Source organism: Spodoptera frugiperda, chromosome 25, assembly GCF_023101765.2.
Source record: "Spodoptera frugiperda isolate SF20-4 chromosome 25, AGI-APGP_CSIRO_Sfru_2.0, whole genome shotgun sequence".
In the NCBI taxonomy this organism is placed as follows: Eukaryota; Metazoa; Arthropoda; class Insecta; order Lepidoptera; family Noctuidae; genus Spodoptera; species Spodoptera frugiperda.
In genome coordinates, this window is record NC_064236.1 from 11,303,991 (window position 1) to 11,327,026 (window position 23,036).

At 36.8% G+C, this 23,036-nt stretch overlaps 1 protein-coding gene across 4 annotated transcripts in view; it reads right to left on the reverse strand.

The window, feature by feature from the left end:
• The window catches only part of LOC118278615 (uncharacterized), an 89,796-nt gene that overhangs the window by 3,856 nt on the left and 62,904 nt on the right, over nt 1–23,036 (reverse strand). The window contains exons 7-23 of one of the 4 annotated variants that reach the window (XM_035598027.2): nt 21,277–21,440; nt 20,542–20,715; nt 20,345–20,465; nt 19,629–19,736; nt 14,865–15,008; nt 14,236–14,324; nt 13,978–14,146; nt 13,761–13,904; nt 13,341–13,482; nt 13,008–13,128; nt 12,551–12,651; nt 10,790–10,869; nt 9,392–9,558; nt 9,137–9,280; nt 3,661–3,787; nt 1,733–1,803; nt 1,449–1,529 (exon numbers count right to left, since the gene is read on the reverse strand). In XM_035598027.2, coding sequence (XP_035453920.2) covers nt 1,484–1,529; nt 1,733–1,803; nt 3,661–3,787; nt 9,137–9,280; nt 9,392–9,558; nt 10,790–10,869; nt 12,551–12,651; nt 13,008–13,128; nt 13,341–13,482; nt 13,761–13,904; nt 13,978–14,146; nt 14,236–14,324; nt 14,865–15,008; nt 19,629–19,736; nt 20,345–20,465; nt 20,542–20,715; nt 21,277–21,440 — 2,112 coding nt within the window. In that variant the 3' untranslated portion in view covers nt 1,449–1,483. The remainder of the gene's footprint in view (nt 1–1,448; nt 1,530–1,732; nt 1,804–3,660; nt 3,788–9,136; nt 9,281–9,391; nt 9,559–10,789; nt 10,870–12,550; nt 12,652–13,007; nt 13,129–13,340; nt 13,483–13,760; nt 13,905–13,977; nt 14,147–14,235; nt 14,325–14,864; nt 15,009–19,628; nt 19,737–20,344; nt 20,466–20,541; nt 20,716–21,276; nt 21,441–23,036) is intronic. The other 3 variants (XR_004783925.2, XM_035597950.2, XM_035598101.2) reach the window with 3 other exon arrangements.

The window sequence follows — 23,036 nt, forward strand, 5'->3', positions numbered from 1 at the left end:
CACGTCATGTATTTTGTTTTTGCAAACTTGTAATTTGCCTGAATACGGCGGCAGTTGTAAATAACGTTGCAAGTAATAACATTTTTAATATAAAATGTATAGTGGCGTATTACGTTTACATTTTTCCTTAATTTGAGTATCAAATGTAGATTTTCCGCATTGAAGGAGGTTACGAAAGTGCGTAACATGATAAATAACTAGATATACCTAAATAATTACGCACTTCATTAAGTAGGTACATAGTTTTTGTGTCTACTCACCTATGCGGTCGATATTTATTTGGATTACCTATTATTTAATTTCATATCTGATTAGCTAAATTATACGTTTATATCGTTTTCGTCCCGCGTCAAAACGTCTTGCTATAAGGACTACTTTCGATACATTAAAGTAAAAAAATGTGTTATTTTAGTAAAAAAAAAAATATATTCCTCGACTTACGCACACCCTAGGTGTAACTTTGTAGGCACTACTTGCATCGCACGTGCCACCCCTAGAGGGATACCTCATCAAGAATTACAAGGTATGATAATTTGATAATGTACTACTTATGAGTTTGTAACACTGGTGCTTTACAATGGTTCATCGGTTATACTTTGTTCCAAACATTTTATTTGTTTGTAAAATTATTGTAGGTGTTACAGAGACATAACCATTTTACTTCGGGACAAAAACGATATAAACACTGTGTATTGAAGCTTTTCTACTCAAGCTGGGGTTTAAAGGTTATAAAAACCTAGTATGTCCAATAATGAATTACATCAAATTTTAACAACGTTACGCCTTTTATCCCCTAAGGAGTAGGCGGAGATGCAACTGCACAATACGGCACGCAATCCTACTGAACAATGTACTCCCACTTTTCACCATCTGTGTTATAAGTCCCATGTAATAGGGGGTAGACTACAACAAATTTTAGTTGTAAAAAAAATTGGTAGTTTAATTTAGAATTTTCTGTAGTTCATTTTTGGACAAGTCAATCACTTGAATCCTGCAAATAAATATATTTGATTAGTCAATATGCTGAGTACGCAGGAAACACGTACAGTGACCCGATAAATTACGTGGCGTAATCAATGCAAGTCCACAATATCTGGCTATAGATATACATACCTTAGTACATGGATCCCTGGATTATCACAAAATAAATAAATACAAGAAAATTGTACATGTATAAAAAGTGCAAAAACTTGTTTACGCCATGTAAAACTCTTCGTACTCTGTCTCACTGTCTATGTAGTTATAAAATTCTATTTTATATTGCACATTCAGCTAACAAAACGAATGTATTAATCAAGTACGTACTAATCAGTTACTCTATACAATTCGTTCAAAATTCAAGAACGGATATTGTTGACTATATGCCATTTACAAAGCTCTGTGAGAGCGCAAGCTTGTTCTAGTGCCCGGGTAGGCAATGTCTAATATCTTAGATATAAAAGGCTTGCCTTATAAAGGTCATCATCCTCCAGCATCTTATATGTCATCCTTCGCTTTTGGAGAGCCAGCTGCTCGAACTGAAGAACGAACTGATAGAAGGTAAGCTACGGTATATTTATGGACAATTTTGAAACGGATTCAAGCACCGGGCACAATCATAACTGAACCGATCCAGTAAGAAATCACTTCATCAAATTATATATAGCAAATTGATTTGATTGTTACGTCTTTCTTTAAAATAAATGTTATTAAATTCGTTATAAGTAAAGTAAGAATTGAGATGAAATCTTACCTGCTGCTTACGTTTTTGGACTTTTTGTCCGCCTTCTCACTTTGGCCACTAGCGGGTGGTCCTTTTTCTCCCTGTGGGAATGTTTGCATTAGTATACAGAACATAGGTAATAGCGAGAGCGTAGCATTATTAAGTGCGGATTTATTTTTTGATAAATTCTGTACATCGGTGTATTTATATAGAGCATTTCAATTCAGCTTTAATACTAGGTGAGATATGAGTTCGCCAACGAGCAATGACGCATTAGTTCTTAGCACTACTTGCAGCCTCTAAATTGTATATGTTGTACCTACCTATTATCTAAAGAGGATGGAATCATATGGGTTATATTAGGTTTAATACTAGGTCCTTACCTAATAGATGATGATTCTGAACATACAAATTTTAGTAAGTGGTCAGTAAGTTGAGTATAGAATAGAATTTTAATTTTATTCAACAATAAATCAATCATTTTCTTTCAACTTACTTCATACTTACTTTTACAATTTGTAAGGATAAACGACACTTTATGTTCAGAATACCTACTTATAACAAAGAAAATACACCGTATATCTATAACTAGTATCTCCCGCGCGGTTTCACCTCACCTGCTTTTCGGCTTCCATTGATCGTATAATATTACTTTATGTAGTTTTAAAGTGTTCCAAAATTACATGATATGATTAGACCCGGTAATAAACCATCTTCCTACAGCTCTGGAAAACATAAGGATATTCATTGGAGACGTGGAGAGAAAGTGAGAAAAATCTAGTGATTTTTTAAGAAAACTTGTTTTTAATTGCTATTTTATAAAAATAAAATCTTTATTCTTAGATGTGTAAAGATTGAAACAGACAACAGCACTATTCCGGTTATTAATATAAAAAAGAAATTAGACATATTTGAAAAATTGTGGTCACTGTTGTTGAAACTGTCATGAGGAGTGTCCGATTAGTCCAAGTGGTCGGATTTTCCTCTGTATAATAAAAAATATGGAAATATTTTTATTCTTTTAGTTTTCCAGAGCCCACATAAAAAGGCCTATCACCGGGTCAAATTATATCGTTGGGTTTTGGGACACCTGTATGATTCAAACCGGTAGGTAATTCCGAAAATTTGCATTTAAACAAACAAAAAAACAAACAAGCTATTCATCTTTATACCGTATGGAGACTACACCACATATTTATTATCAATGTTATCATCTTAGCTGATCATATACAAAAAAAGTGCGAAATAGTAGTTAAGCCATGAAGTGCATTTTTTCTCTTGTGCTAATTTGAACTCTATTTACAAATACGGAAATGCAATGGCTGCGCCGTATGTGCGTAACATTCCTAGACAGCCTATAAAATAACAGCTCTTTTGAACTCAAGGTACATGGGGCTGTTCACAAAGAATTTAATACTTTTTTTTATTTCATATTTGTAACGCGGTACCTCGGTTTCGGTTTGTGTCATCACCACCGCACTATTTACCCCCCTTCTCCGCCACTAACCGCTTGACGCTTGCGTGGAAGCGTGGCGAGACCAGTACCGCGCCGGAGCCGCGACGCACGCGCCCACGCATTATAATATCTCCATTGTTTAGAGTCATTTTACCGATATACTATATTTTACTAGTGATTGACTCGTACAACTTGTGTCGAACTTAATTTCACTCCCCTGAACTGTTTTTTTTTTTCGGTTTTATTCAAGTATTTACCTACTAGGTACTTGTAGTTTAATTTAAAACATATGAGTGATCTCCATACAGTATATCAGAAGATTATTGGCAATCCGCATTTAATAATGCTACTGGAGGGTATAAACTAGGCACAATCACGATATGAGTACAATATTATACTTATATACATAATTATGAAATACCTACTTATTACTATATTTATATGTTGTTAGTACAAAGCGTAAGTAAGCTATACCTATTGAAATGGTATGGTATCTAGTCACCTTTGATCCTTGACTCGTGGAAGGTCCAGCGTCAGCGTGTTGGGACTGACTATTCACGTGCCCCATTTTTGATAATGGAGGATTCTTGAATGAATACGAGAACGCCAGTCCGCGTTTCAATGAAGCTCTATAACACATTTTTGCTATAGAATATCTTTATGTGTTTTAATTCTTTGCTTTTTTATTGCTTCACATTTTCTCTGATGTCCTGGCTAGACTTAAACTAGGCTAATGAAAAAGGAGAGTATTATCTTAAAGTAGTCGTGAGTACCTATCACATGAATGATGTCACAATAAATACAATAAAGTGGTGGCCAGCTTGTGTGAATAACTAGACAACTGATTTATGACAAATTGAAAACCCAGATTGGTTCATCCGAATGAAACTTGTACAGTGTAATCATAGTGCAGAGGTAGAATGAAGTGCGTAGAACCGGAGCGGGATGTTAATAAACAATTACTTAAGTATATCTTCGACGTATACACAAATAAATCTGAGTAAGTAGAATAGACATAAACCATTACTTCTTAGTTCTCCACGCTCGAGTTCTATTCACATCTTGCTACGAATAGTTTAAGTCCCCGCAGCGTTAAATAAAGCCCAACTTGGTAATCTTAGAATTGGAACCACGAGACGTAAACAATATTAACTAATATTTGTTTAATTCGACGTTAGATTCTATAAGACGTCGACGCTTTTCGTAATAATCATCAAAGAAAATACTTCACAAATACATAAGTTGGTATATAATCCTTCAAAGTTGACATTTGAATATTTCGTAGATATATTAAGTATGTAATAGCGTTTTTATTCTACACTAGGTATAGCAAGCAATGCTGCCTAAGAAGCTGAAGCTTAGCAACTAATAAATGAATTGTTTAAAGTCTAAATATATTATCATATCAATACCTCTATTTTGTAGAGGTACGATAGCTACTGAGCTAAACTGAGCTACAGTTTTATACTAGTTAGCAAGCACATTTTAATTTAACTTCATAATGTCAACCCTGATGTAGGATCCTGATGGCCAACCTATGTCGACTGGCTTCAATTAAAATTACTGAATGTTTTAACATTCCGTTATTGTGATTGGGTCTTAGAACTAAGTTGAATGGTACATTTTTCAATTCGCTTGAACCGCCGGGTATTTCTTAAATAATATAATTAATAAACAATGCTTGATAACTTTCAAAACATGCCTTTTTATTGGTCCATACGTAGAGTTCCATATATAAGCAGTAATAATGTACGGTTATACGGACATGATTACGGGTATCGGTTATGGTTTTTTTTTAATTATTTATCATTTGTTACAATAGACACAGGTTATGCATATTTAATAGCAACCAAAACCACTAATGTTTAAACATATAACAGGGTTTCTCAAAGTGGGGTACGCGAACCCCCAGGAGTTCGCCATTTGACGGCAGGGGTTCGCGAGAAGATTTACGTAATGATGGCATAAGCCATCGCCGAGAGAAGGTTTTCACACCTTGTCATGAAACTAAATACAGAAATCGACTTGATACCGAGTCAGATTTACATTTCTTTTGGTACCTTTTATTCAAATAAAAGCCTTTTTAGGGTTCCGTAGCCAAATGGCAAAAAACGGAACCCTTATAGATTCGTCATGTCTGTCTGTCTGTCTGTCTGTCTGTCTGTCTGTCTGTCTGTCTGTCTGTCTGTCTGTCTGTCTGTCTGTCTGTCCGTCCGTCCGTCCGTCCGTCCGTCCATTTATTTCCGAAACTGTTAGGCCTACAAAGTTAATGTATTTCGGTAACCGCTATTCGAATTTTGAATAAAAATAAATAAATTTTAAAATTAAAGGGGGGCTCAACACTCCATACATGGAACTGATTAAAAAATTTTTTTTTTCAGCTAATATATCCATGATGGGTCTATGGATAGGTCTTTAAAAAAGACATTAAGGTTCCTAAAACCATTTTTCGTCAAAATTAACCGTTTGAAAGTTAGACGCTCCCAAAGTGGAAAAATAAGTGTCCCCCCCCCTCTAACTTTTAAAATAAGAGAGTGAGAAAACTAAAAAAAATATATGCTGTAGATTTCAATAGAAACTAACAATGAAAATTGGTTTGAACCAGATATCATTATTAGTTTTTAAGAAATAAAACATTTTCTAAAACCGCAAATATAACTTTGTCGTTCATACAAACACTATGTAAAATCAAGTTATTTTATAACTTTTAAAATATGTCATCTACTTGCTGTTACGGAACCCTTCATGGGCGAGTCCGACTCGCACTTGGGCGGTTTTTTCTGCAACAGTCAGTTTGTTTAACAGTCAAAAAAAAAATAACAGTTATTTTTTCTTGGGCGGTGTCTTCACTATTTAGTAATAGGTTCGGTGTCACTTGGAAATTAGACCTGGGGTTCGTGGAGCCGAAAGTTTGAGATAGCCTGGCTTATAACGATTCAAAGGCCCCAACCGCACTACAGCGTAACCGCGGCGGTTTTTAATCGTGAAAATTTCAATGAGTTAAACGGATGATCTTTGCTACGACACCACTATTCCCCAGAGGACTGTAAACAATTAACGGGTATTTCTATCGATTAACTTTCGTAGTATGTGGGCTAGTATACTCTTTTGTGCATTATGTGTCAATAAAATGTCCGTATAACCGACATACTGTAATTACCTGTAAGCGTTTTTAATATCACTGATGACCTTCCTAATAATACACAGTCCTAACGTACACTATTAATTGCCTATAGAAAATATATGGAGGAGATAGGTGCAGTTTCATTTTATCGTTGAGGAGTTGTTTCTTCGAGAAGTTCGTCCAATGTATGTAAGTACTTGAGTTATTTCGAATTTTATGTTGTGTTTTTGTACACGTTGTTCTCCGGTTTGCCCTGTATATTATATAAGTTAACAAAACGACATCTGTTCAATATTAATTCAATCTTATTTAAAAAATCTTTAGTACTTAGAATAGTTAAGAAAATTTTAGGAACAAGAATAGAAAATAATAGATACAACTACCCACGTTTCGCCAGGGAGTTTTCTGCCAGACCTATGGGTACTCACTACGGTTTGAAGTTCTTTTTAATCCTTCTCCAGTGAGAAGAAGTTCGTAGTGGGAGAGTTCCGTGGAATTTAGCTGGTTGAATTGTTGTACGGCTTGTTTTGCCTCACTGAACAGCGCCGAAGTTTTAATGCATGTGCTTTAATGTACTTAGCTATTTACATTTTACATATATGCACTAATGCTTGCCGGAAAATAAACAATAAAATAGCAAGAAAAAGCAGCTTATTAAAGTATTATTTCATTATTCAAGCTTATTTTGACTTAAGTATTTATTTGCATTTAAAATAAAGGTACACAAGAGTACACCTTTAATTATTACCTGAAACTTGTTAGTAGCCATTGTGATATAATGTACCCAATTCTACTCCTAATGTTGAATCTATTTAATACATTAACTGCCACCCAGTGCCGGCGTAAGGACCACAGATACCCTGGGCGAAAATATTGTGGCGACCACTTGAGGGAAGCAATATCAAGTGTTAGTTTTTTGCGGATCCCATCGGCGGCGGCATCGGCGCCTCCCAGAATTTGTCGCCCTGACGCCCCCCCCCCCCTAACACCGGCACTACTGCCATCAGAAAGCTGTTGAAGGCAAATCCTCCACTAACGTAGGTCACCGGTGACTTACGTAGCAGTTGACGTATTTGTAAGTGATTTTATATAAGTATAAGGTATTCTTTTAGATCACCATTTATTGTAAGTGTGTAAAAGTATGTGTGTGTGCATACTGTGCATAGAGATGAGTGTTTGTCCTATGTTTTAACTCTCACAGTACTGAGAACTGAGAGAATCTGAATTGTGCTTTTGACGACGTGGTGCAAAACGAAAGCGAAACAATTTGTATTGTAGGTGTACCGTCAGAGACTAGGAAACAGGCCAGGGTGGAATGGAAATATTAATATTAATAAGTAAAGTTTTTCATTGAAATCCCATCATCATCACCCTGTCGCTGCACCATAATAGTATATATCAATCTTAGCTCAGAATAGTCAAGTACTATCTGTGTAGCTTACGTTGGGTTTTAGTTTGGACTAATGCGAAACATTCAAATATTTTGAGTTCTCTTCCAGTGGAAAAGCAGTTGAGTATTCGAGCGACAGGCACTTTAGTCACCAGGAAGATGGTAAGGTGAAGGAGACGGTGACCGAGGTGCCTACGAGCGATATATGAGGTATCTCTGAGGGTGCGCCTTTCCAAATAGGCCCTAGTGAACTTACGATAACAATTTGTCTTAAGAATGGGAACATGATGTTAGCCAGCCAGTTAGGAACTCTAGGCATCAACAAAATGCTCTCATTTTACAACATATCGCTTACACTAAAAATAGATACTAGTTATCATTAGTAATGATAAAATTGTGTGTCGTGTGATATTCAAACCCTACGGCTGGACTTACAGGCACACCTGATGTTATCAACCATTGGCCAAAATATAAAGGACATTGTGGCTGAAGTGACAACACATCGCGATTATTCAAAAATTGTATTTAAATATTTATTGATGAAACACGAAGAATAAAAAAAATTACTGGATAATATCTTTTTCAGGGCTTTTCAATTAGGTTTTGTACCCTTTAGAACGCGACGTTTTCCGTGTATTTATTATAAAAAATCTCTATTACTAGTTTAGTTACTGTAACCTAATTTGTAATTGTGCATGCAAATAAAATATTATATTTTAGAAAATTACTTTGATCCAAAAAATATAGCGACGTTTAAGACAATAGAGGCAGAAAATGTTCCAGCCATGATTCAGGATTTTGTTATTTTAGAGGCGATTTGTTGAAAACAACGAAACAATGGGAAAAGGCGTTGAAATAGTTATACCTTAATGATGATAAATGATAAATGATAAATGATAAATGATATTTATTTCTGTAAATAGATTATAAAATAACACTTTTACACGTCAATGAGTATTATAACGTAATATTAGGGTTAAATATTGATCAGCCTTACGATCCTTTATACCTATCCTATAATGGCCACCACTACATGTTTTTATTGTGTGAATATGTCATTGCAGCATCTTCTTCTATCTTGAGAAAGCGTCAAATCTGAAACGAATTCTGCGAAAAAAGTTTCGAAGCACCTTCGTCGACTTGGAGACCGGTAAGCCTGGGCCGGAGCACCTGGGATACTGCGCTCCGACGCAGGCTTCTATGGGGTAAACTACAACGCAACCCTATAACCACGCAGTGTACCATCTGGACGTTTGCCATCACCGCGTGGTACCGGACTCTCCCCGCTCACACCACTGAAAACCTAGCAAACTTAACTATCTCGTAATAAATCTGAAAAAATGTGTAACAATAAAGACTTAACACTAAATTATAAATAACTTAGATTATAATTTAGAGCTAGCTCTTAAAAGTTAATAGATCTGTAATGGTAAAAAGTTTTAGAGACTAATTAAAGTGATATACCTCGTCGGACTCGGAGGCGGGTAGCTCGTGCCGCGATGGTCAGGGCTTAGGTAGTGCTGGTGTTGCTGAGCTGACAATCGGTTTCGCTGCAGTAGCTCTTGGTGCGATTGGTAAAGCTTCTCAGACGCTGACTGAGGGCTTGGACTGGATGGTATAACAATGTTATAATTAGTTCTATGTAGGAAAGCGCTAGTAGGTTTTCACCTTATTAATTGATGCACAGTATATTATAGGTGTAATATGGGTGATACTAACCTCTGCTGTGGTCGTGCCGGCGACGTGTCGAACGTGAGGTCCGGCAGGCTGTGCACCAGTGCCATCACCACGTTCTGCGGCTGCACCCGCAGCGTATTCCTGCTGGTGCTCGAACTACGCGATGGAATCGGCGTCTTGTGCGGAGAGCTGTGTTGTAGCACTACCAACTGTTTCAGACAAAACATAAAGATGTTGTTATACTGTACCGACGAATAATGTGACGTGTTCTGACCAGTACCCTTAGTATGAGTTTGCTTTACGTTGAACGAAAACGTAACGAGAGCGCGTTCGGCACTCCGATTGGCCGGCGTGATTGAACCAACCAATCAAAGCGCCGGACACGCTCTCGTTTCGATCTTGTTTAACGTAAAACAAGCTCGTACTATCCTCTGGCCTTCGACTAGATCTATAGAGTACGCTTGGTTTTAGACGATCTTTTGTTTCTTAGTTTCCGAGTAGTAATACATATTTTATTTTATTATTGTTCAATATATTTAGTAAGTTCTTGATTTATTGGTGAAATTTTAATTTTTAGACTTCGCGTTGTACCATAAACGCGTCTCAAAGATGCCTATAAGATTGCTAGACAGATACATTACGGGGATTTCTGCGCAAGATGAATTAATATTCATTAACAGTGTGTTAGTAGTGTCTTCATCAACGACCATAATGAAATAAGCGTGACTTTGATTGCCCGTGTAAATTTAATTATTCCTAGCTCCGTTGAATTTATTGATGATGATCTGCGTAATTTAACTATACAGGTCTAATCAACTGTTATCATTTCAATCGTAAACTAAAATTAAACTCCCGGTAGCCTGCACTACATATACATCTAAAATTTGTAACTTCCCCTTTACTTGTTACATAGCCTACTTTTTTATGACATTAACTTCGAACTGCCTGCTAACTTGTTATCCAAGTTCAGTATACACACATAAGCTGACATAGCATCAAAAAGTTAGTCCATAATACCTATTATTATAAGTCCATTTGTGTGTAGTGGCAATCGTTTTGCTAATCACCGACCACTTAGAACTTCTATTGGAGGTCTTTTTTTACATTTGATGGGTCGACGTTTGGCCACTATCTCGCCCGATGGTAAGTGATGATGCGGCTTACGATGAAGCACGTCTGCCCGTAAGGAACTTATTTATTCGAGCTTTGAAGATACCTAGGTTATACCCATCAGGAAATATAGACTCCGGCAAGGAGTTTCAATCTCTAGCAGTTCGCACAAGGAATCTTGAAGCGTAGCGCTTCGTGCGAGTTGATGGGATATCTACCATGAAGCGGTAGCGCTTTGCCGATTGTCTTGTGGTTCGATGATGGAAAGGACTAGGATGAATCAAGTAGGTAGTTCAGTTCACAAAATATGTTTAACAATATGTAACTCACCGGTGGTGGCGGCTGTGATGAGTGCACTACTGTTTCTGACTCGCTTTCGCTGACTACGTTGACTGTAATTGATGTTACCCCTGTAAGAAAAATACGACTTAGTTTCAATACGACCAGTACCCTTAGTGTGAGTCTGCTTTACGTTTAATGTAATCGAAACGAGAGCATGTTCAGCGCTCTGATTGGTTGGTTATTCGAGCCGGCCAATCAAATCACCGAACGCTCTCTCGTTTCGATTACTTAAAACGAAAAGCAAACTCATACTAAGAGTACAAATATTTTTTTTATATTATAAATCGATATATCATAAAAAATATTTTTTTTCCATAAAATATGTGTCTAATATTTTAAAATAATCTACAAGACGGACATTAAAATAAAAATAAGTGACCTACCCTATTAAGATAAAATATTTTCTCATTTGTCTGTGAAATTATTTCATAGACGGTTTAGTAACGATACCTACCATTAGCAAGGTGGGGAAAGTAGTATCAATCGACATTGTCCGAATGACCTTTACCCCATATCTAAACGGCTATTGTGTATCGCCGACAATGTATCTATTGTGAAACAAAAACCCACTTGCCAAAAATCCCGCCAAACTTTAATAATGGCGCCCGAAATAAACCTGTGCCGTTAATGAGCACCTATACTTGTATAAATGTACATATACATTGATGGAGTTATGATATAACTACTCAAATATATCTCTTATTACTTATTCAGGAGCGGTAGGCAACACAGTGAGTTGGAAATATATTCCACCAGCATTACGCTGATGGAGACTTATGAAAATTATGTTTTATCAGAACACTTGGCCAGTCGTATGTCAATAAAATAACGTACAGTCATCATTGTTATATAAAGGTCCGGGTCATTTATGTGGTTTTTAGTATAATTTAGTTCGCTCAAGTTTCCGATATGCAATCTCTATATATAAAAATCAATTGCTGTTCGTTAGTCTCACTAAAACTCGAGAACGGGTGGACCGATTTGGCTAATTTTGGTCTTGAATTATTCGTGTAAGTCCAGGGAAGGTCAAAAAGTGAGAAAAAAATGTTTGAGGCGGTACGAAGTTTGCCGGGTCAGCTAGTATATTATAAATATGTAACTATGAAGCCAATCTCGATTACAATATAATGTAAGTTTACATGGCATTCTCTTGTCACGGAGGGGAGGGGTTCAACATAAAATCTGATCTGGCTTGATTCTCAAGCTATTGGAAAAATACCAACTTGACATACTTACTGACATAATTGACAAAGTTCTGGATAAAAAAAAACTTAAATATTATACAGAACAGAATAAGAGTAAAATGTGAAGAACAATTGGGAGATAGGCAATTCGGTTTTCGTTGTGGCGTAAGTACCCGTGAAGCTTTATCCGCCCTCGCTTCACATACATACTGCTTCAGCTTATGATCGTGGGTAAGATGGAAGGAAAGAGAAGAGCTAGGCGTAAGAAAATCATGACTGCGCAATATCCGGAGAAGTGGACCGGTACCTACACTGTCACACAAGTTTTCTGTCTGGCCAATAACAAGGACCAATTCTAAAAAGCTAACGCTCAAGTACACTAGTACCAATTTCAAGAAGCTGTCGGCTAACCTTCAGGACTGAAGTGGTTAAAGAAGAGAAGAAGAAGTCTTATCATGACGAAAAGTGATTGCTGTATTCGTTTTTATTTTGACGAGTGTTCATTTATAATAAGGCAATCTGTAAAGAAAATAAAATATGTTCGTTATAGTGGTAATAAACTTACCGTCTTCGGGGTTCTGTGCAGGTATGACGTGTTCCACAGAAGTCCCCGCTTTGTAGTTGTATCGGCTGGGGCCCGGCTGCGGCTCGTCATGGGACGCAGCGCTGCAATTTACAATTAATGTGCCTAACTGATGCCACTTAATCTTCCCTAACTACTTTCGTGCATAGACTTCAACAAGTATACATTCATAAAATAATTTATTTCTCAGCAGCATAATATGTACGAAATGGCACGGCTGTTGTATTGCCGTATTTATCAAGAGCAATCAAATTCACTCAAAGAGAAGAAAACCTTTTTTTTGCTTAACTACAGGTCCTATTTCGATCATCTTTTGTACATTGTCAGCAAAGTTAAAGCAAAATACCAATTGGGTTGAATCTGGCCGGATTGAAGGTTGTACCGGATTGCAATCTCTGTAGTGCAGAGGTGAACCTTTCGTCATATCGTATGCACTTACCTGGTCGATTGTTGAAAGCTCGATAGTCTAGAATTTCTCGAACTTCCTCCTGTTGAGTTGCGCTTCATAGGGTATCTAAGGCCGTGTGAGTATCGTCCGCCGTGGCTGGTCGATAACTCGCCTGTATTTATTAATAACATGTATTATTGCTGATTTTGTATTACAATAAAAATACTATGTGTCGGTTAAATACATTAATTTAATGAGAAAGCTGTTAGAGTGATTGACTTTATCTAACTACCTAAGTAAGTAGGTAGGTAGTAGTACTTTTTACAATACTCAAGCCACGTCTACATTTAAGATTCAAGATGAAATAAGTAGTTGAAACGTTACCATCAAATGAGTCTGTGTTCATTGAGGCCTGTGAAAAGTTGTCGCACTCCGTGGACACTCCCAGGCTGCGGTGGAGCATCGCGGCGACTCTCTCTCGGGCTTCTCTATCAATGTTTAATTCATCCGAGCTTTGTTTGGTGCCCTAAAATAAAACATGAAACTGATGGAACTATTTTTAAAAAGTTAGTTTTTGCCCACGCCTTCGCTCGCGTTAAATTCGGGGTAAGAGAATTCTTTGTCCTATCTTGAGAACTGGAAAAATTCCCTTAAAAAAAATTCACATTGGTTGGGTAAGGTGCGGTTGGCGGCACGGCAGTTTGACAAAAAAGACACTCGATTTATTTTATTTGTCACATAACGCCAGACACTTGCATTTTAACACATGTAATATATATATTTTTTGTAAAAGTTCATACTTACCGGTCTAGATGCGCTTGGTATGCTGAGGCCATAGTCAGAAGACGAATCAACGTCCATTTCAGTCAGGTCTCGCGATGGGTTCCGTGTGAACCACACTGCTAGGTCATATGTTAACCTAGCTTCGCGTATTTTCTGTTCCCAATGCTAAAATGTCAGATGCAATTATTTAATAATTGTTTCATAATGATACGACTTCAAAAAAGGCGTGATATCTGACCTTCAGTGTTCCTTGTGCGCTGGGGTCCTTGGACGATTCAGAGAGACTGAATGCTATGAGTGACGACCCAACCTCATCGACTGCAACGAACACTAAGTTCGCAATCTCTTTAGGATTGCGTTGACTTATCTTTGGATAAGTAAATAACCTTTCCAAGAAATACTTTGGTCTGTAAAGTAAATAACGAGCATATAATTCGCAGTGCAAAATACACTAAACATTCGAGGGCGATAGACGAAATAATTGAATCATATTTACCTTATCATTTTGTATGGGTATAAGCTGCCCTTTGACTGTTTCTTGCATATAAGCAGCATGTCAGTTAATAGGAAGACGCGGACTTCCATCTGTTAACAAAGCTATTCTTGTAAGGAACATAACACAACTATTACGTTACAGGTCATTTGGTAGACTGGAACTCAAAGGTTTGCATGCCGATGCCGTGGCTCGGCAGCGACGCACACGCCTTTATTATAAATAGTGATATAATTAAGTTTTACGTCCACGGGTTGGTTCAGTGTTATAGCACCTCATGGACGGACACTTTATGTAATATTGTTAGAAGAGTTAATCGTAAAATAATAGCAATCGCATAATACAATAGAATAATTCGCTGGAAAAGCATAATGCGTAATGCTTAACTATACTTATATACCTAACAGTTTTAAAAAGTTAAGTTGGTAACAGCAACAGCTCTTGATGGCTTTTATTTGTAAAGTAATGTACTGCCAAACAACATTGAATGCTGTTACCACGACACGGATGCATCCGAAAACTACGCAAGCGAGAGAAGTGCTTTACAAGAGATATTTTTGTAAATTTATGTATTAGTTACGCAATGAGTAGGTGACGTTACTTATAAAAATATCAAAATGTGCAACTCTTGCCTCCTTTATGTTGTCCTTATAGCGTAAGTCTCCTTGGTGTATTAGGGTCCTGCTGTGATGCGGCGAGCAGTTCACCATTGGCGCTTTAAGATTTAATTGTGAATATAGATGGAAAAATTTATCTAATTCTTCGTCCTTGAAGTCCTGTAAAAAAAATAATGTAGTAGGGTGATGCTCTGAGAGATCGGAGATGGCTGTAAGCTGTAGGTAGGTACATATTAGGTACTACATATAGGTACACCTATACGTAGGTAGATAAATAGATCGTAGTTGAGTTGGTTTGTTTGTTTAAACGTGTTTACCTCCGGAATTACTATGTAGTTTGAATTGAATAAATATTTTTAACATACTTAAAACAAAGATTGGAACAAAGGATCTTCAGTTCCCGACTACCAGGATAACGCACAAGTACGCAGCTAGTAGTAGCTATGTAGCATTGAACAGGTGCTCTCCGAGCTCAACTTTGTTCTAAAAATATGAACGTCAAAATGTCGTGCGTCGTAAGTTCCAAACAAAATATTTAGATACAAATCCATAGCTTCTCCGTAATAAATAGAAGCGTTGTATGTTTCTTCATATATGGAGACGATTTGTTTTAGGGATATATCAGTAATGCCACGAGTTTAATTTAAAATATTGTTATTATTTATTTTGAAACATACAAACATTTATATTTTGTATCCTTTTCCATACTTATAAACAGATAGTAATGTTGAAAACCTGTTAAAGATTTACTTTACTGTAAGTCAAGCATTAATTTCAATTATATAATCCTAAATTAGGCACTTTTGAAACGTCAAATTAAATTGTCCGTCAGTCTGTCCGTCAGTGAAGCTAGGTGCTCGTATTAATAATAATAATCAATGGAATAGCAATGGCATAATCTAGGTACCTAATTGCATAATATGGTAAAGATAGGTAATTGTAGTTCCGTGACTAGGTTGTGAAACCATCAGATGGGGCCCAGTAGGGCTGATGCCTGATCCGGAGCTGCGGACAACGTCAAAGGTTACCGGGGCTCCGGCTCAAAGCAGGAGAAGGAACGGGGTGGTTTTTAGTCAGTAAGTCTGACACTCCCTCTCGCCTCACCCAAGGCGGGAGAAGTCATTGGATGATTTTCCCCCCTCAAAAAAAAAAAAAAAAAAAAAAAGGTTGTGAAACCATCACAAGGTACAGTAATAGTTAAAAGTTTCAGTACCCTTAGTACGAGTTTGGTTTACGTTTTACGAAATAGAAACGAAAGTGCCTTCGGCTCTCTGATTGGCCAGCTACAATGAACCAACCAATCAGAGCGCTGAACGCGAATGCACTCTCGATTTGATCGACAGGCGCCGCAGTTATCGGTATGAAAGGATTTTAGTATACCGAAAAAGTTCGTGTGTACAAATAGAATATTTTAGTTTAAGGCGCGGTGAATAGACGACTTTTATGTATTTGAGGGGGTGAAGCAGGTGAAGTGGGTCTCGTGTACTGAGGGGTGCACCGCGCAAATGTCATTGATACGCGTATTCCATTTTATTTAGGAGCGTAATTTCGCTTCCATAGTTTCATGGGCGATTGGCCCAATGCTTTGCTGTCTAGAATCGCGTTCCATTGCTCGTATTAGTTTTTGTTTTCTTATTTTTTCAATATTATGTTGTATACATTTTTATTTTATTTTTATTTATTTTTTTATTTTGTTTTTTTATGACTAAAACCGAAATCGAACAATAATTTACATAAACTTACTACTACTATAGTTTTTGCGCTAGTGACAGTTGCCTGTATGACGTTGACGTCTCTCAGTACCACATGATTAGGGATGGACATTAGAAAGATCTTTTTTATCGCTATCGATACTCGCAGCGTACATTGAATTCTCATTAATTTCTTATCTACATTTATTTAAAATTATCTAAATTTACATTTTTAAATACTACAACATACAAAATAAAATAATATTTAAAAATATAAAAATGGGAGCCGACCAGTAGCGGGAGCATGGTCCAAGCTACCGGTGGTTAGGGCTCCAGAGACAGAAACCTTCTCACAATACGTGCCGTTTCGAGAAGTACTGCCTTCTGCATTAGGCCCAGCTTGATCCATCCGCCCAACCCCAGCCTCCTAAGGTGATTGTCGAGGCTGTTGGGTATTAATCCGTTGGCCGACACGACTATCGGCACAATGATAGCCGAATCCACACTCCACATGTCGACAACCTCGTGAGCCAAGTCAAGATATTTTATTTGTTTATCTTTTTCAGCTTTCACGAGGTTCTCGTCATGAGGAATGGTGATATCGATTATCATCGTGTGGCGCGCTTGCCGATCTATCACCACTATATCAGGTTTATTGGCTACAATAGTCCTGTCAGTGATGATAGATAGAAAGATAGATAGAAACAACTGCTGAGCCTGTACCAAGCGCAGGTTCGTTTGCATTGCTACACACGCGCGTTTGCATCGCGACTGTATCGCTACAAACACGCGTCGACGGTGCGTTTTTCTCCTACAGAGCAGTTTGTTGTCGTTTGTATCGATACAAATGCGCGGCCCCGGCGCGTTTAAAAAACGTGGTGTGCATAGGCCCTTAGAAGCAGTAGGTAGGCACTAACCTTTTAAAAATTAAAAAAGGGACAGGAGGATATATAAATAAAACACCAATATTAGTATAAAATATGTATTAATCATCTTGAATAATTAGGAGAATGTCATCTTAGAATTGTGAAGGGGTTCGGGGTACGTATATTTTCTTGGTATCTTTCCCAACTGAGATACCATATTATACAGGCTGAGATGCACACCACTGACGAATAACTGATAAAGTCGCCTAATCTTCCAAGACTCTTCTGCCAATAGAGTTACAGCGACCAGTCGCAATCGTACAATTTACACAGCGATCTATGTCGTCAATATTCGATTGATAGGCTTGTTGCAGTTATCCAAAATAGAGAGTCAGGTAATTTATAGATTCAAGATCCGTCAAAAGTCCTTTATATAGCCGAGGTCGTGGGGTTAAACAATAAAACATGGAAAATACGTGCGCACTTAGAACGAAACACAACGAACGAGTGTCATCCAAAGAGTTACATAATAAGTATAGGGAAAGTGTCATCTGTCAATCGGTGACTGACTGAAGTCAGACAGAAGTGTTTTAAGAAGTTTAAATCAAAGAGTACGTTATACATACATTATTTTACATACATTATTACACAACTTAATTTAAGTTTTCTCGCTTCCTAGATAGAAACAAAGTACCATATTTTGTGATTTCCCTTAGAAAAATATGACGGTTTTTTTAATATACATTTCAACTAGTTAACTGCTGGGCCCAAAAGTCCCCTTCTCCTTTTAAGAATGATACGGAACGTTACTGAATGTGTCATCTGCACCATGCTACGCGGTAATAGTATAAGAAAAAATTAATTGTATTTACACAACTTATAATTCAAATCGATTTCGTACAAAAAAATATACTGTCAACCCAACTTAGAAAATGCTAATTACAAAATAAAATATTACAAACAGCAAAAAGATATGTTAGTGAATGATTATTTTCTGAGCGGCGATTGACACAAACTGACATAGGTCCACCAAGCAGCGCGCCTCAGCGGTCACTGCCGGTCCGCGTAGGAATGAAAGAGAAACGAATAGATGTCATGATCGGACGACATTTTGTTCGATTCGTTCTGAGTTATTTATCATGAATTATATTAATTCTTACAAATATCTCATTTCAATCGATAAATAAATGCGGCAGATCCTTTTATTATTTTAAATTACGTCACTGTTATTAATTTTATTAAGATATGTTCATAAATAATATAGTTACAATGGCTAGAATTTCAATTTAAATGGTTAGTTTATGATTTTTTTCTATCGAGAAAATTTATAGAAAACGTGTTTTGAAGAAGGTGGTCCATTTATAAATATGATCAAGATTAACATATATTTTTTTTGTTGCTCTAACATGTAAACATTGGGCAAAAACACTGTTAAATCAATCCTATTTTGACTATGCACAGCGCCTTAAATACAAAACACTGATTATTCCAAGAACACGAGCGCGTGACGAAATTTTGTTTCTGTTGATATTCATTTAATTCATTTGGTTCCAGTTACTGTGGCAGGGTTCTGTATTTTATTGAATTCATCACGCAGTTACAATGTTCTTATTCAAGTCCATATATGAATACATATATAATATTTCTTTCCCTGAAATATAAACTGAATAGATAGGTACGTATTTTGAGAGGAGCTTTATGAAATAACATTGTGTTTATCTTAAATTTTTTATAATAAATTATTGGTTTACATTTTATGAAAGATTTTCCCTTAATTTAATGTTTAGTATCATTACTTTGCCAATAGATATCTTTATTATTTCACCTCCTGTTTTCAGTTTCCTGAGCAAATTGAGGTTCCGTCTCTAATCTGACTGACTTTGTGTTAATACGACTCCTAGACCTGCTAGCTGAGCTGCGGACTACCTAGCGGGTTTACCGGGGCTCCGGCTCGAAAAGCAGGAGAAGGAACGGGGTAGTTTTTAGTCAGTAAGAGTCTGACACTCCCTTTCGCCTCCCCCAAGGCGGGAGAAGTCATAAGATGATTTTCCCCCCTCAAAAAAAAGACCTGCTAGCTCTTGAACTACCCTATTTTAATCCAAGAGCCGCTTAGGTGGTGCTTATACAACCAACAGGATATTTTATATGACTTTGAGTAAGCAAGTGAGTATTTAAATGGTAATGCGGACTGATGATGATGATGTGATGTATGATTTACTTACCACTTCATACGCTTCAATAGCATTAGCTAATTTCTCCATCTTCTCTAACTCTTCTCGTTGACGAATTGATCGGTTCAGGTCTTGAACGTAATTTTTAGCACAAGTTTCCTGTGTACAATAATGCATAATGTAACCCCTAAGTAGAAATATAGCGAACGTAACGTAAATCAAGAATTCATAACGTATACCTAATATTGAAATTTATCAATAGGACTTAAAAGATTTTGCAGTTCAAACAGCACTTAAACAAAATTCTACCTGTTCGTAGTACAATAAACGGATACTAACGGTTTACATATTATACATAAATTTATTAATACATTATTTATTGAATTTATTAATTTATAAATTTTTTACGTAAAATTGTATATAGTTATAGTAAAACCGTATTTTGTTGTATGGTTATTTTGAATGTGGTTTGGTAAGTACTCGTATTAATGCAATCAACCAAACGAAATTAAAAGCGGCCAGCATGGCCAGAGGAGACGAACAAAAAATATTAAATTAAGCCGAGCACACACTACCGACTCGGGAATTCAACTAGCCCGAATAGTTTTCTAGTGAATACCCACTGTTCACAAAACAAAATTTATTATATTCCATTTGCCGGCACAGTGCAAGGCTTTTTTACGTTATAATTACGTTCAATCCTCCTATTTTACAGGATTATTGTGTATTTTCAGTTTAAGAGTACAATAACAGAGCGATATATATACCATTGCTTGTAGAGATGTGCGTTCAGGTTCAATGTCGGTGTGCGCAATCAGACGCCGCAGGAGCAGACTGTACTTAGTCAGGCGCTGCATCGGTTTCACCATTATGTCAGCTAGTTGGAGCCTGCAGCAAAGACAAGTGCTGACTATGCTGACAAAATGATAATATGATGTAGCATGAAAAGTACATATACACTTACCTATTACAGGCCTTTTGTCGGTAACACCATGTGAGATACATCATAAAGTCACTATTATTACCTAAGGATCGAAGATAGTCAAGTGCCCGGGTTTGTTCATTCACGTACTTCTCGTAGGGATGGAAGATTTCGCGGAAGTGCATGAACCCCGGAGCCATTATCTCCGTGTTGAATCTGTGGAAAAAACCTCAATGTTATAGTTTGCCATAGCGTAATTAAAAAGTGGCCGAGATTTTCAATTTCATTCGCCTTTATTGTTGACAAGACAAGGGTCATCATGAGAACATATTCCAAGATTGATGAGGTCTCCGGACAAAGACGGCTGTTTCTTTTTGTTATTATTTAAAAGTGGAGTTGAATTTTGTTTGATATCTTGCCGTTTATTTACGGTTTTCGCACACCTGACTTTTTGCGCAGTCACAACACATTTCAATAATAATATCAACAAAGATTTCGAGATTGTGAAAAATGTTTTAAGAATTTTTAAACACATCATTTTGCATCTCCGAAAGGGTAGACAGAGATGCGTTACATAATATTAAAATTAAAACATCATAGTTTCTTCAGTTATGTTACGACCTACCATTATGTGTCAATAGAAAATATCCCTATTGACACATCTCGAGTACTGTACTGTTTCGTAGGTTTCCCGAGATCTTTTGTTAAAGATCCCTACCTCGGCCTCGGTGACGATGATGTTTTTGAGTATGAATACAATGCAAAAATATTACTTACGCACTTTTCTTCTCATGTGCGTCAGAAATCATTGGGTAGATGGTAGTCTCCCAAAAGTAAAGACTTGCGTTCAGAACATCGGGAATGTTCGTGAACAACTTCTCTGTGTCAATATCCAGTAGTTTCCCCGCATCTTGCAGTCCATGGGCAGCGGCTATGAACACCTAGTGAAAAACCAGCCTGTATTATAGTTGCGTAAAATAATTACATTTTTAACATAAACCCAGTTAGTGAGTAAACGATCAACCACTCGTTTTATTATTTTAACATGATTGTAATAAATAGGTAATTGTGACCTTGTTGTTTCTGCAACTGTGTTGTACCATGGAATGACAAATTTTGCCGATAAATTAATTTGTTTATATTAATTCCTTGAGCGATTGAGTTTTCAAGATATAAAATAGGCCAGATGATGGATTTCGTTTAATAGCTAAGACTCTTATTTATTCCCATAAACTCGTAGCATTTGTATATACATATACTATACCCGCTTGAAGTTTTATAGTAAAGTTTATTAGGGAGAAATTTTAGTGTGTTTAAGCGGCACAAAATCCGACGATGATACTATCTGTAGAATAGTAGAATATAGCACAAATGGCTGGCGGCTCTGCACGCATAAAACCGTATCATTGAAACAGCACACAATGATTAAAATCAGTAACAAAAGGCCCATTATAATCATTTGATAGCCCTTAATGACTTCTGTGAAGTGGGCTCCGGCATTTATTCGGATTAAGTGAAGTTAAGCGACATTCTCACGATACCGAATTCAGAGCTAACATTTTCCTGACCTTAATTAGTTTCTGGCGATTAAAAGTACTTACAATGAAGTTATGTTTACTAATTATATTGTGCTTTAGGCAACTATCAAATTATGTAAAATATACCTGCATTCAGATTACTTTTGAACTTGTAAAGGAAAATTATAATTTTATACATATCGGTAATAGAAACTCATGTTTTAGCTTAAGAAGTGAGCATTGTATCGTACCTAATGGAGTGTTACCTAAATAATTAATTATAATGATATGGTAAGTTATTTGTTCTTTAGCATTGTCATTCTTGATGATCCTAGTCCTATGAGATTATTTATCAAGTTGTATTTGTAAGTGATATGTTAGTTTATATTGTTAGAATGGCTACATGGTTGCCTACCCAGCACCCATATTTTAGAACTTAAAGTATCAAGTAGAATATGAAGGAGAAACTTCTGGATAATAACTAAGTAAAACGTAGAAATTATAGAGGTTAATGTAAAACTGCCTAAAACAAATAACATACACGGTAGGGTAAATGGGACACAACACTGGCATCTCCATTACACGGGGTGTTACACACCGGCGGAGCGGATTTCTTCGTTAAAAGATGAATGTGATTGAGTTGGAGCAACAATCCTGTATTACATTACGTTCCAGGTTCGTCCAAATATCTCATAATGTCTTTAGCAAGCACGCTATCTATTACCGCAGTGGGCTAATCCTCCCTCATGATAGGGATCACCGATTCCGTCCGTGAAGCTTCAATTTTGGATCGAAAAATCTATTATTGTTTCGGAGAACGCTCCCCATGCTATGTGGTTAAATACGCCGTTTGTAAGCTTTCTTTTTATGGGGTAGAACGGCAAACGAGTAGATGGAGCACCTGGTGGTAAGCAATCACTACCGCCCAACACGATCGTAGTAACAAGCTTTTTGGGGGTTAGGGATTTGAGGTGTGCTTAGATTGGAGACGGGAGGAATTCGGCCTCTGGTAATATCATT